At 46.1% G+C, this 13,931-nt stretch overlaps 1 protein-coding gene across 1 annotated transcript in view; it reads left to right on the forward strand.

Moving 5' to 3' along the window:
• Window positions 1-2,682: 2,682 nt before the first annotated feature.
• Window positions 2,683-13,931, forward strand: part of B4GALT5 (beta-1,4-galactosyltransferase 5) — a 76,881-nt gene continuing 65,632 nt past the window's right edge. Inside the window, exon 1 of the mRNA XM_045082099.1 lies at window positions 2,683-2,949. Coding sequence (XP_044938034.1) covers window positions 2,835-2,949 — 115 coding nt within the window. The 5' untranslated portion in view covers window positions 2,683-2,834. The remainder of the gene's footprint in view (window positions 2,950-13,931) is intronic.

Here is a 13,931-nt window from a genome sequence, read left to right on the forward strand (position 1 = left end):
AATCTCTGCCCACCCCAAAGACATGAAGATATTCTTCTTCATCTAAAAGCTTTTTTGTGACCTTTCGCATTCAGATTTACAATCCATCTTGAAATGATTTTATGGATAGTATAAGTTAGGAGTGAACAGTCTCTTCCCCCCCCCCCCACGTGGAAATCTAATTGATCCAGCACTGGTTCAGTTAAACAAAAACATTGCATAGTGACGTACAGCTGTTCATTGTATCATTCGTTCAAGTTCTCCATAGGTTAAAAAAATGTTTTAAATAAAATGTTGGGAGAAATTATGAAAAAAAGGTACAGACGCTGCTGTAGGTAAATAAATACTATGGAAATAAGTCCAAATGCAATGGATAAGTCTTAATTTGATATTGTTGAGAAAAACAGCTATAAAAGACATCCTTCAGGCAATTGGGGAAATTTGGGAATGCACTGGCTATTTTGGCCTATTACAGTGTAATCGTTCATTCTCGTAGGTGTGATATTATTATTGTGGTTATGTAGGAGAACGTAATTTTTCGCTGAAGGATTTCTGCATGAAATACCACCAGTAAGGCAACAACTTACTTTTAAATAATTTGGGAGTGGGGTGGGATCTGGACTTAGGAATATAGAGAGATAAATCTGGAAAAATGATAACACTTGCTGAATCCAGGTGGAGAGTGTACAGGTGCTGCTTGTACCGTTCTTTCAACTTCTCTGTATGTTTGAAAATGATTACTACAGACATGGCGGGGTGGGGGCCCATGGTGTGGGTCCAACAAGAAGTAGTTGCTGGTCAGATTATTCCAGCTACTTCCACACTTCTGCTTGAGGGCCTCAGCTCAGCGATTTCATTTATTCTAAATCATATGCCTGCGGCTGTGGGCAGCACTGGGTCCATTTACAAACAATGAATAGAATCTGAGGGGTAAGTGACTTAGCCTAAAGTCACACAGCCAGCTGAGACCAAGCCAAGATTTGAACCCCAATGTGAGTCAAAATTCTCTGCTTTTCTTTTTTGTTGTTTATGCTTCTTCTGTTTATGTTGGTCAGGTGAGAGCCAAGTGCATTTACCATGTGCTGGACTCTGTGTGTATTATGCAAATCCTCACAACGACCCCATGCAGTTATTACTAATAATAACCCCCACCTTACTGAGAGGCACAGAGAAGTTAAGTAACTTGCCTAAAGTCACTCAGCTAAGAATGGAAGAGCTAGGAGTTGGGGAACCTAGACGGCGTGGTTCTAGAGCCCTTGCTTGAAGGGCAAAACACCGTAAAAAGTAGAAATCACTTTAGGAATAGAAAGCAGGATTATTGTTGGTTCTCAAAGAATCCTGAAAAGTCCTCTCTCCTCCTGACAGCTTCTGCCATTCCAAGACAGCCTCTTCAGGTTTGAAATGTGCCTACACAGGGAATACTTTCCTCCCCAATTCAGCTGGGAGCTTCCTGAAGCTGGGGCTAGTTTTTCTGGCCCTCACAGTGAGTTTGTAGAGACTGCCTACTGTCTCTGGAGGTCTTCTGGCCTGGGGCTGATCTTAAAGCATTGTTGTGGTTGTGCTCGCACACTATTCTAAGGAGTAGGATGCCAATTTACCTGCAGGATGAGAATTAGGAGCCCCAGGGCATGCTGAACTAAATGACCACCTAGTGGTCCCAGGTCGGGTGGCCTTGGGAGACAGCTCAGTTTGGATGTGATCCCTTACTGCTTCTCCGTCTATAACAAGAGTAAGAAGAGCACACGTTTTAGGGATGCTGGGGCAGTTTAATGAGATAAGTGAAGAACCGCGTCTTTCAACCCAAGCGTTCACGTTGATAACTGTTATCATTACACTCCTTATGGTTCTGCGGGATGTGGACCTTGCCTTGCGTAGGGATCTAATCTCATTCCCACCGCACTGCTTTGCCTCACTAGATTTTATCTATCTTGGCCTTGGATAAGCTGGGGACAGAGGAAGCTCTTTAACCTCAGGGCCTTTGTGCCCGCCTTTCGCCCTTTTACGTCTCATCTCAGTTCACCTGCTCAACGATGCCTTCCTTGACCACGCTAGCCTGCCTCCAAGACATTCTCCTATTTTATTGCGTTCATATCATTTATCAGTTCCCGATATTATGAATTGATTTGTCTCCTATTCTCCTCCCATTTGAGTGTAAGTTCACGAGGGCAGATTTTGTCTATTTTGTTCTTTGTAGCATCCCCAGCACCAAGAACAGTGTCTGGTCTATGTCTGGCCTTCAATAAATGGTGAAATGAATGAACGAATGAATGAATGAGTGAGTGAAGGTGTATGCCGAGCCCTTATGCCTACAATCTCCGCTCCACTGCCGCAGCAGGCGACCAGCCGCGTCCGACATTGCAGACGGCCCCTTGGCTCTGGGGCTGGGGGCGCCCACGAGCGGAGCCGACCGGCATTTGAGCGACGCTCCCCGAAAGCCTGGGCGGTGGCTGCGCCAGAAGAGGGGCTGTCGCCATTTAGCGACGTTCCCTGAGGGCCGCCGCTCCGCCGCGGGAGCCGGACCGGGGGGTCGGGCCGGCAGCGCGCGCGCGCCGGTCTTTTGCGACGGTGCCCGGCGGCGCTAGTCCCGCCCCCGCCCCGCCTCCCGCGCTGTCCGCCCCGCCCCGTCTCTGCCGCTGCGCTCGCTTCGGGCCGCTCAGGCCCCCCGCCCGCTTCATGTGGCCCGGCCCGCGGCGGCCGGCGGCAGGGAGCGGTGAGGCGGCGGCTGGGAGCGGCGGCCGGAGAGGCCCGGGAGGTGGTGACCGAGGCCCAGGCAGCGGCGGCGGCCCAGGAGGCGGCGGACGGGGAGCGGCGGGAGCAGGCCCGGCCCGGCTCGCCAGCGGCCGCCCGGCTGCAGCATGCGCGTCCGCCGGGGGCTGCTGCGGCTGCCGCGCCGTTCGCTGCTCGCCGCGCTCTTCTTCTTCTCGCTCTCGTCCTCGCTGCTCTACTTCGTCTATGTGGCGCCCGGCATAGGTAGGAAGGGAGCCTGGAGTCCTGGTTGGGGGCTGCCACTCCGGCCTCGGCGGGGGGGGCCTCCCGGGAACCCCCCCCCCGCCCCAACCTTGCGGAACTCCGGCCCTCAGAGGACCTCGGCCCGAGCCTGGCCCTCAGAATACTGCGGGGACCCCGGCCCGACCCTCGGGAGACCCCACGCCCGACCCTCATGGGACGCCCGGACATTTCCCGCTTTCTGCACCCCGACCGGTCCTGGAAGCCACACCCGCACCCCGCTAGCCTCCCACGCATCCCCCGGTCCTCCTAACCCCATCCCCAGGCGAACCCGACCGTACCTCCACCCCCGCCCCCCGGGCCGGGACTCCCCCTTTCCCGCCCTTGCCTCGCTCGAGCCCCTCTTCCCGCTGCTAGGCTCGAGAACTCCCGTTCCTCCTCCCCCGGGGTCTCCCGCGCCCTGGTTCCCGGCATTCCGCGGACCCCTGAACCTCCTCCGCCCGCCTGCTAATCTTCGCCGAGCCCAGGGGCTCGGGGCTCGAGGTGCCCCACCTCCCCGGTTCCCATCCATCCTTCCCCTCTCTCCTCCCGGGTGAGTTCACCGTTTCCTGCGCCCCCTCCCTATCCTTTCTTCCCTCCACTTTCCTGTTACATCCACCTCCGGGTCCTCCTCCCCAGCACACACATTCTCTCCTCTTCTTGGCGGCCCCTTTCCTCACCGGGTGACACCCCCCCACCTTATGGAGGTCCACCCCCATTCAATCTAACCCTTGAGCGACCCAGGCCGTCTCCCCTGCTGTCTCCTTCCTCCTCCCCCAAGGGCACACCCTTGTTGTTACCTCCGCCCCTGTACCTCTTTTCCTTCCCCAAATTCTCTGCGCCCCTACCCCTCCACCCCCACCCCGCTCCGGTCCTCGGCCACAGTTTCCTCCTTGAACGAAGACTTGGGGAAAGGTTTGTCTGGATGTTTCCACGCTTTTACTGCTTGCCCCCTCCCCCCCCCCCAGTCTCAAGGTAGAAGGTGGCCCTTTAGTATCCTACGGCTCCTGCTCGGGGACCAAGAGGACATGTAAATTGGCCCTAGAGGAGAATTTGTGATAAGAGCCTTGGGGAAATGGTGCCAGGTGGGAGGGAGGAGCATGGAGAAAAAATGGAATGGGAACTCATTCTTCTCGAAGGCATGTCCTTTAAAGGCAAGGCAATCTCTGGGGAAACTGAACACTGCCCACAGATTTTGTAAGACCACCGAGCGGACATTTAGGACATGAAGAAAGAGATTGGAAGGAAATACAGCATGAGGGTTAAGGTCAGAGGACACTGAGGTCAGACTTGGATTCAAATCCCTGTCCTTTATGACCTTGGGCAAGTTAACAGGCCTCAGCTTTTCTCCTCTGTAAAATGGGAGTGTTAATCTTAACCTCATGGAGTTTTAAGGAAGTGAATAAATTCCCTTTTAAAGCACTTACAGTGCGCAGGGAGTGTTTTGTGTGTGTGTGTGTGTGTGTGTCTGTGTTTTAAAGCAGTTACATGTAACTTTTCAGAAAGACAGGAGTAGATGGAAGGATTAAAGAAGGTATTTGTCTTACATGGTGTTACCACAGGCTCTAGAAAAAACTTCAGTTCAGGGTGAGGAATGACCAGAAGATGTTGTTGGAGCTGGGGCAAGGAGAGTGAATTCTGCTCTAAAAGTTCTGGGTCGTTTGGGTGTTAGGAAAGGGTTGATGGCTCCCCTATAGGGGAATGCCCTTTAGGATTGTGGTAATGCCTAGTGCCATTCTCTGTTGACCTGTCAACACTGAACTAGCTGAATAGAGAAATTTCCAGATAGAGCAGGAGATTCTCTCCTGATTTTTTTTTTTTTTAGAGCATATTTCACATAATGGTGAATATTGATGATCTGTACCGTAAACTAGATCTGGGAAGGTAGAAAAGGCAACATCAGATTGTCCTACAGTTCATGAAGTATCTAAGGAAAAAGGATTCCTCTGGGAGAGTACAGTGTGTGGTCTGACGGATCAGATGAGGAGATAGGAATTTTGGCAGAACAAGAACAGGTGCATAATTAGTGGAACTAATTGAGAAAAGAGGTCATTAACATATTGGATCTCAGACTCCATAACAATGGGTGTGAAATGATAGATTTGGACCTCAATGCAGTCAGTCTTGGAGCCATAACCACTTCCAGTGATGGGGGTTATTTCTGTTGTTTGTACATAAATCAGCCATATCTACATGCAGAATAATCCCACTGGGATGGTGGTCACCCTTTACATTAGAGAGGTTAGAAGCCAGATTCTCCAGCAGAAACGGAACTTACCACCTTACTTAAAATTTCTCAAGGATAGAGTTAGGTCAATGGAACCCCAGTGTAAAGTAATGGGCACCTACTGTGCTTAGATTCTTGTATCACTGATAAGTGAAAAAGTTGCAAAGTACTTAAATTTTCACTAGTTTCTACTTAAATGGAAGTCTTCCAAAGGGCAGATCTACTTAAGATTCAAATTTTGTTAGTGGGAAAGGCAAGCCATAAAAAAGATGTGGAATGGCTTTAGGGCTCCTGCAAGCACAGTTATATTCAGTGGTTTGGTGGCTTTTTTTTTTTTTTCCTTTTCTTTTTAAAATCTTGGCTTTCCTGCCAAATGACCAGCTTTGGACAGTGGGGTGGCAAATCTTTCCAAAGGTTAAGGCAATCTAGAGAAATACAAGGATTTATGTGCCTTGGGTTGTGAAGACCTTAATTTGAGACAATTATTGAAATAAGCTTAGAAAATAATATTAGGTTGAACCATATGAAATTTCCGTTTTTGCAGGTCAAAAATGGTTTGTACAGTGGCAGTGTGATAGTAGTTCAACCTAATTCATTTCCAGAGAATGACAATTCTGACTTCTGGCATAATGGAAAATGTTAGACTTACATTTCCTTCTGGGTTTAATTTTTTCTAGTCCTGCTTCTGATTTCGTTTGTATACCTTTTGACCATGTTTTTTGCTCAAGGGTCTAAAGAGAAATAGTCCAAGGAGCATGTTACAGTTGTATTCAGAAATAGGTAGACTTGAATTGAATTTGAGATAAGAGAAAAGTCATGTCAGTTATAAATGTTTTAAAGTTGTTCATATATGATACAGTCCAGTCCCAGTGTCAGCCTATCCATTAACTTAGTAGTTTTTGGATCTAATGCCAGCTTTTAATATTGGTGACCTATAGTCTGAGAGCAAGGGAAATTTTCCTGGATTTGAGGGTCATCTGAAATGGGGTTAATGGTGCCATTTGGCTTAGGAAATTGGATGTCAGGAGTGTTAACTAAATCTGACTGTAGTGTGTTTGTAACAAACAGAGGGCTCTCAATTAACTTTAATATCCCTATCCAAATCCAGTTAGGGATTTCAGAGTACGGCTTTACTGGACATTACATTTTTGTTACGAATTCAGAAGTAGTGTCTTACATCAGTAGTTTGAAAGTAGGAATGAAAAGGATGGGACAGAAATGTGGTGTGGGGGTGCCTGGGTGGCTCTGTCAGTTAAGCATCGGACTCTCGATCTCAGTTCAGGAATTGATCTCAGGGTGGTGAGTGCAAGCCCCAGATTGGGCTCCGTGCCCACTTTAAAGAAGAGAAAGAAAGAGAGATGGAGATGGTGGATTTGAAATGGAAGAGGAAGCCGAGGTGGTGATGAAGACGTGTTCACGCCTCCTCTCTTGCTCTTTCCCAGCCACAGCCTGAAGCTCATTTACTCAGTCACTGTTTCACCTGTCCTGGTGAAATATCCCTATGCATTTCAGAGTTCTGAAGAAAACTTTGAACTTGTTTATATGATGCTTTAACTTAAAAAAAAAAAAGAGAGAGAGAGAGAGAAAGAGATGTATCAGCTCAGAGTATACCCATATTCCCATCTGACCAGGTCTTTTAACCCACTGAGCCACCCAGGCGCCCTGACCAGGTCTTTTAGAAGATAAGTGAACTATTTGTAGATATACATATGAAGTGCTGATTGGAAAACATCTAATAAGTTTATGGTGCCCTCAGATGGGAAGGCTGTAGAGAGGTTAATGACCTTTACGAGTTGGTAAAACAGTTAACCAGTTTTGGGAGAGGTGCCTGATCCTGGTTAGAGGTACTAGTCTATTGATGAAATTTCATTAATTGAAGTTCTGCTACTTAAACTGATTTTCTTTTGCCCTTTGATTATTGAGGAAAGGAAATAGGGAATGATTTTTCCCTTTTGGTCTGCTTAGTTCCAAGAAAAGTTTGATTTATGGCTGGCTTTTGTAGGGCAGGAACCAGTAATTCTAATTCTGCCTGATTTGGCCAAATGACCTTGAGCAAGTCACTTGATTCTCTGATCTTACACTTGGGAAAAGCCCAAAACTGTTTGAAAAACTAGAAGTGCATCTTAACCAAACTTTTTTTTTTTTAAACTTAAATTTGAGATGGTGGGGGAGAGAGGGAGAGAGCATGTGAGTGCACAAGGTGGGGGCGAGGGGGTGGAGGGAGAGGGAGAAGCCAGCACTCTGCTGAGCAGGGACCTGACATGGGGCTCAGTCCCAGAGCAGATGCTTAACTGACTGAGCCACCTAGGCACCAAACTTTTATTTTTATTTATTTATTTTATTTTACTTTTTTAAAGATTTTATTTATTTATTAGAGAGAGAGAGAGAGCATGAGAGGAGAGAGGTCAGGGAGAGAAGCAGACTCCCTGCAGAGCAGGGAGCCCGATGTAGGACTTGATCCCGGGAGTCCAGGATCATGACCTGAGTGGAAGACAGTCGCTCAACCAACTGAGCCACACAGGCGCCCCTTAACCAAACTTTTAATGAGATGTTTTTATATACAGAAAGTTGATAATTCATTCACATTCTGCATAAATATTAGACTTAAGATTTTAGATAAGATACACATTTTATGCGGTGCCTGGGTGGCTCAGTGCTTTAAGCCACTGTCTTGGGCTTAAGTCATGATCTCAGGGTCCTGGGATGGAGCCCCTGCATTGGGCTCTCTGCTCAGCCTGGAGCCTGCTTCCCCCTCTCTCTCTGCCTGCCTCTCTGCCTACTTGTGATCTCTCTCTCGCTCTCTCTGTCAAATAAATAAAATCTTTTAAAAAGGATACATGCTCAATCCCAGAACCCTGGGACCATGACCCCGGGGACCATGACCCTGACTGAAGGAGCCAGCTGAGCTACCTAGGTATCCTCGAATGCAACTTTCTCTAATAACTACAGGAAAATTTCAGATTCCCCACAGTTTAGTATGAGAACCGCCTTTTTTCTTTTTTCTTCTCACATGAAAATGCCCTCTAAATGCTAGTGCACATAGATAGTTCTTGAGCTTTTGTGGAAGGATATACATGTGGTGGAATGTGTGTTATTTGTAAAAAAGTAAAAAACCTCGTCCTGTTAAAGAACCCGACCTCCCACATGCCCATGAGCACTCACTCACTCAAATACTTTCTCAGTTGTGTCATTCTAGAAGGAAACCATGTTTAGGGAACAGGTTGAAGTTTTAAAACCTAACAGCACTCTTTTGACCAGGACTTTGGTGATGTTTTATGGCTTCTTTGCAGAATTTTGCTACATTGGAAACAAGATCTGGGTTTGGAGTCGAAATTTCTTTAACAGTGAAAGTATGCTAATCTTGGACAGTCTTTAGAAGCAGTATCAGTTACAGTTCCAGACCGTCAGTGGTGTAGCCAGTAGATGATTCTGCTCTAATTCTGACATTTCTCCCCGCCCCCAACAGCTTGACAGGCCAGTGGGAGCAGCATATATTAAATTACCAGGAAGAAGGGTCTCTGTGTTGCTATGATTCTTTAGAACTCTTCAGGAGAGTAGAAATTCCAAAGCTGTAGAAGCCAAAATGCTCTTGACTTGCCCAGTTTTGCAGCTTTTTTGATAATGGAAGATCTGTCGGACACATCTAACCATGTAAAGCAAGCAGAACTTGCAGAAGCAAGAAATAAGGAATGTGATGCTGCTGAGACCTGTCAACGAAATAGAGAAAACTGGGGGTTAACACTGGCCAAGATAAAGGATAATCAGAGGCAAACAGATTGGGTGTGGCTTGGAAGAGGTTAATGGAGAGGTTTCGAGAGGAGAGGCAGGCCAGCATACGACTAGCATAAAGCCCTTACTCTTTAGGTTTCTAACACTAGCTAAGTAAGTGTGGCCCTGCCTTTGCACAATAGGTGCATTTTTGTAGAAAATTGTGAGAAAATGAATTTGAGATCTATGGGTCAATAATTAGTATTCGAATGTCTGCCTATTATGTTACCAGCTACGGGAGGGAAACGCATGAATTCTAGAATTCTGACTGCTTCTTTCGTTTTATAGATGATCACATAAGCCCACGTGGAGTCATTAACTCACCCAAAGTTGAGGATAAGATATCCCTGAGGCATACAAAAAAATATGGTTGAAAAGACAAAATTAATCACAAGAAACAACTAGGGAAAAAACAGGAGATAGTTTGTAGTTAGTTGCTAAATTATATGACAGTCGTTCTTAGTGAGATGGGAGTTCAGGCAGGCATTCGCTCCTTTATTCAGCCTGTCGTTCTTTTGAGTGTCTCCTCTTGTCTGATACGCGTTTGTGTATGGAGCAGTCTAGAAATGAATAAAGCAGAATGTTTCTGCAATCATGGTGGCTTTTACATCAGCGAGAGGGTTTTGCCCTTATAGTGCTTTTATTCTTTTTTTTTTTTTAAAGATTTTATTTATTTATTTGACAGAGAGAAATCACAAGTAGATGGAGAGGCAGGCAGAGAGAGAGAGAGGGAAGCAGGCTCCCTGCTGAGCAGAGAGCCCGATGCAGGCCTCGATCCCAGGACCCTGAGATCATGACCTGAGCCGAAGGCAGCGGCTTAACCCACTGAGCCACCCAGGCGCCCAATAGTGCTTTTATTCTAATGGGAGGCACAGCCAGTGCAGAGGACAGTTTCGGATAGTGGTGGGAGTGACTGAGTGTGTTTTAGATTGAGTGGTTAGGGAAGGCCTTGTTGAAGAGGTGATACTTGCCTTGACTGTCGCTAACATGTCTTGGGGTGGTGGGCAGGGTAGGGGTGCACATGTAAGGGACCAGAGGCAAGGATGAGTTTGAGTGAAGGTTGACTGGATTTTTTCAATGATGGGAAGAGTGGTAAAAGATGAATTTAGAAATGTGGGAGGGCTCAGGTCATGTCAGATCCTGGACCGTGGGAAGGACTTATAGGAGAGGGGTGAACATTAGCTTTGAAATCAGCCACACCTAGGTTTAAATCAACCCACTGAATGGACAGATTTTTAAAAAAATATTTTACTTCCTTTTAAGTAGGCTGTGCACCCAGAGTGGGACTAGAACTCCCCACGCTAAGATTAAGAATCCCCTGCTCTACTGCCTACCGCAAGGTCCCTCAGGCAAATTATTTTCAGTTTTCCTTACCTATCGGGTAGAAGATACTGTCTTCCACACGGGCTGTTGTGAGAAATGAGTATACATGTAAAGGGCTGAGCAGAGAGCCCTATGTGGGGCTCGATCCCAGCACCCTGGGATCATGACCTGAGCCGAAGGCAGAGGCTTTTTAGCCCGCTGAGCCACCCAGGCGCCCCTACAGTGATTATTTGTAAACAGAAGAAATCCTCTCTGGCCTCATGCTAGTGCCACACAGAGCTAGAAGGACCCGGGCTCCAGTCCGGCTTTACCAGTAACTAGATGGGAAGTGTTACCTCAGTTTTTTCTCCTCTGTAAACGGACATTAGTGACAGTACAGATTCTAGGGTCCCTTTCAGATCTGAGGTTACATGAATCTCAGCAAGTGTGGGTTGAATCTTGAAGTAGAAGAAGGTGTGACAACTTAGGTCAAGTTAAAGCACCCCATTTTTAAAAATGCAGGTGCCCCCTCACTTGGTTTCCCATCTTGGATGAAGTGCTGAGCCGTGGCTTCGGTGGCACTGCTGGAGGGATGAGGTGTTTGCGTGAGTCTGCACACGGCCCCGTTTCACCCTTCAGGGTGATGGAAAAGTTTACACCCTGTGGTCTCTTGTTTGCGGACACTTGCCCTAAAAAGAATTTTTGCACTGAAGTCTGTATGTTTGAAATCACTATGACAAAAATTTGTATTATCTTAGTCAAGGGAAAAACTAAAAAGAATTTTGTGGCAATATCTTCAGGATGTTAAGACCATTTTCCCCCCTTTTTTCTTTCCTTTCCTCCCCCCCCCCCTTCTTGTTTTTCTTTGTTTTTGGGGAAATCCTTTTAACTTTTAATCTGCTAAATCCCTCCTTTCCCTAGTTTCACACTTTTGCTTTTAAGCATGACAGCGAGCCCTGGACTCATTAGCTTCTGGCCCATCCTCCCTCTCCTAGGTAATTGATGTTAAGTGGAAATGAATATTACATTTTGACCCAGTAAATTCTTTTTTTATATTGTGGCTTCATCCAAAGAACACGCATGCCTCCTGCTGATCCCCTGAATGCAGTGTTTTCCCAGGCACAGGAGTCCCACCGGAATCTTTTAGAGTCCTGTCCCCACCCCCCCCTCCTCGTTAGTTTGAGTAGGCAGTTACTAGACTCCGGTACTGTTCCTCCTCCTTCCCAGGTTACAGATACCAGGTACTCGGCGGCCACTAGAAGGGAAGCTGGTCATTGTTCCTGAGTTGCCTTAGTTACTGTCATCAATTATGAACAGTTCTCAGAGGCGATTCCTGGCCTAATTATGGTGATGAAAATGCTGTGGGATGTCAGGTACAGGCAGGCATGGATTGTAGGGAAGCTCAGTGTTGTGTTTTAAAACTTAAATTAATCTAGGCTCTGCTAGTGAGCACGACTGTTTATTATATTTATTAAAGAGCTGTAAACACATAGATACAAAGAGGGAACTGTGTTCTTCACCCTCCAGATGGTCCTAAAAGTATGATTAATAGACATTTAAACCTTTAGCTCAGTTCTCATTGTTGAACAACCATGCGCTCGGAAAGATGGGAAAATAGGAATTTTTCTTTTTTTCCTCATAAAACTGCTCATTATCCCATTTTGAGGAGTTCTCCTTCTAGGCGCCGTGTCTAAATTGTACTCGGGCTTGTGATGTTTATATTTTCTTTTCTCTCTTTTTAATATTTTATGTATTTATCTGAGAGTGAAAGCGTGCACGGGAGGAAAGGCAGAAGGGGAGGGAGAGCGAGAATCCGAAGCTGAGTCCCCGCAGAGCATCGGGCCTTATGCAGGGGCTCGATCCCACCACCCCGAGATCATGACCTGAGCCTAAACCAACCAGCCCAACTACAACTAAGCCACCAGCTGAGCCACCCAGGCACCACTATGTTTTCTGATTGGTAGACCATTGTCCTCTGAAGCCAGAAAATAGTATTTTCCTAATTGCTGTGATGTGGTCACATTTGTGTATTTATTTATTTTTTTTAAGATTTTATTTATTTGTCAGAGACAGAGGGAGAGAGAGCGAGCGAGCACAGGCAGACAGAGAGGCAGGCAGAGGCAGAGGGAGAAGCAGGCTCCCTGCCGAGCAAGGAGCCCGATGTGGGACTCGATCCCAGGACCCTGGGATCATGACCTGAGCCGAAGGCAGCTGCTTTAACCAACTGAGCCACCCAGGTGTCCCACATTTGTGTATTTAAAAAAAAAAAAAAAATCCTTTATTCCAGTTTAGAAGATGGCAAATTGGCAACTTAAAGAAGTTAAACCATGTGGACCAAAGATTGCAGTAGGATTTTTCATGTACTCGTTATGAAACTGTGTACTTTAAATAAAAGCATTTAATCTTTTAACTTAAGAAAAACTCACTTTATCCGTATCCTCATAACCTATAGAGAGAGTAGTGATAGGAAAGTGTTCTGGGTTGTGATTGTGATTGTGATTTTCTTGTGCCAGGATAGTGCCTAGCACATTGTACGTACTTAAAATAGTTAATGAAATGAATGAGGATAACTGTTGTCTGGCCAGCCAGCCTCTTCATTCCTGGGATTAGATTTACTCTGGGGGAAGGATCACTGCTTCTGTTAATCCTGATTCTGAAGTGACTTTGAATTCGTTTTGCCCCATGCTACTTTGGACTTGTTTTCCTTGCTGTTTCTTTGGGGTGAATACATATAATATGATGTTTGTTACGTATTTTGGTAATTTAAATGTGTAATTCTGTGGCTTTAATTATATTCACAGAGTTATGCAACCGTCGCTGATGTTCCCCAAAATTTCATCACCTCAAGCAGAAACTCTGATCCCACTGAGCAGTAATTCCCCTTTCCTCAGCCCCTGTTACCATCTGATCTAATTTCTGTCTTTATGAAGTTTGTGCTTTTTCTAGGTGCTTCACATAAGTGGAATCGTCATACAGTCCTTTTTGTATTTAGCTTATTTCACTTTGCATCATGTTTTCAAGTCTCATCCATGTGAAAGCGTGTGTCAGAACTTTGTTCTTTTTATGGCTGTGTAATACTCCCTTGTAAGTGTCTGCCACCACACTTTGTTTTTTCATCTGTTGATGAGCACACGAATGGTTTCCACCTTTTGGGTATGTGAGTAAGTTCTACTCTGACCTTTGGTGTTCAAATGTCTATTTGAGCCTCTGTTTTTAATTCTTTTGGGTATATATTTAGGATTGCAATTGCTAGGTTACGTAATTCTAGTTAATTTTTTGAGGAACTGCCTGACTTTTCTACAGGGACTGCACACCATTGTACATTCCCACCAGCAGAGGATGAGGGTTCCAGTTTCCCACATCCTGGGCACACTTGTTATTTTCCTTTTTTTTTTTTTTTTTTGGTTTTGTGTCTTTGTGGGGTTTGTTTTTGTATTTAAAGCATAGGCATCGGGGCACCTGGGTGGCTCAGTGGGTTAAAGCCTCTGCCTTCGTTGGGCTCAGGTCATGATCCCAGGGTCCTGGGAAGGACGAGCCCCGCATGGAGCTCTCTGCTCAGCGGGGAGCCTGCTTCCCCTTCTCTCTCTCTCTGCCTGCCTCTCTGCCTACTTGTGATCTCTGTCTGTCATAAATAAATAAAATCTTAAAAAAAAAAAAGCATAGGCATCTT

This window comes from Mustela putorius, unplaced genomic scaffold, assembly GCF_011764305.1.
Source record: "Mustela putorius furo isolate JIRA1106 unplaced genomic scaffold, ASM1176430v1.1 tig00000592_pilon_pilon_pilon, whole genome shotgun sequence".
Lineage (NCBI taxonomy): Eukaryota > Metazoa > Chordata > Mammalia > Carnivora > Mustelidae > Mustela > Mustela putorius.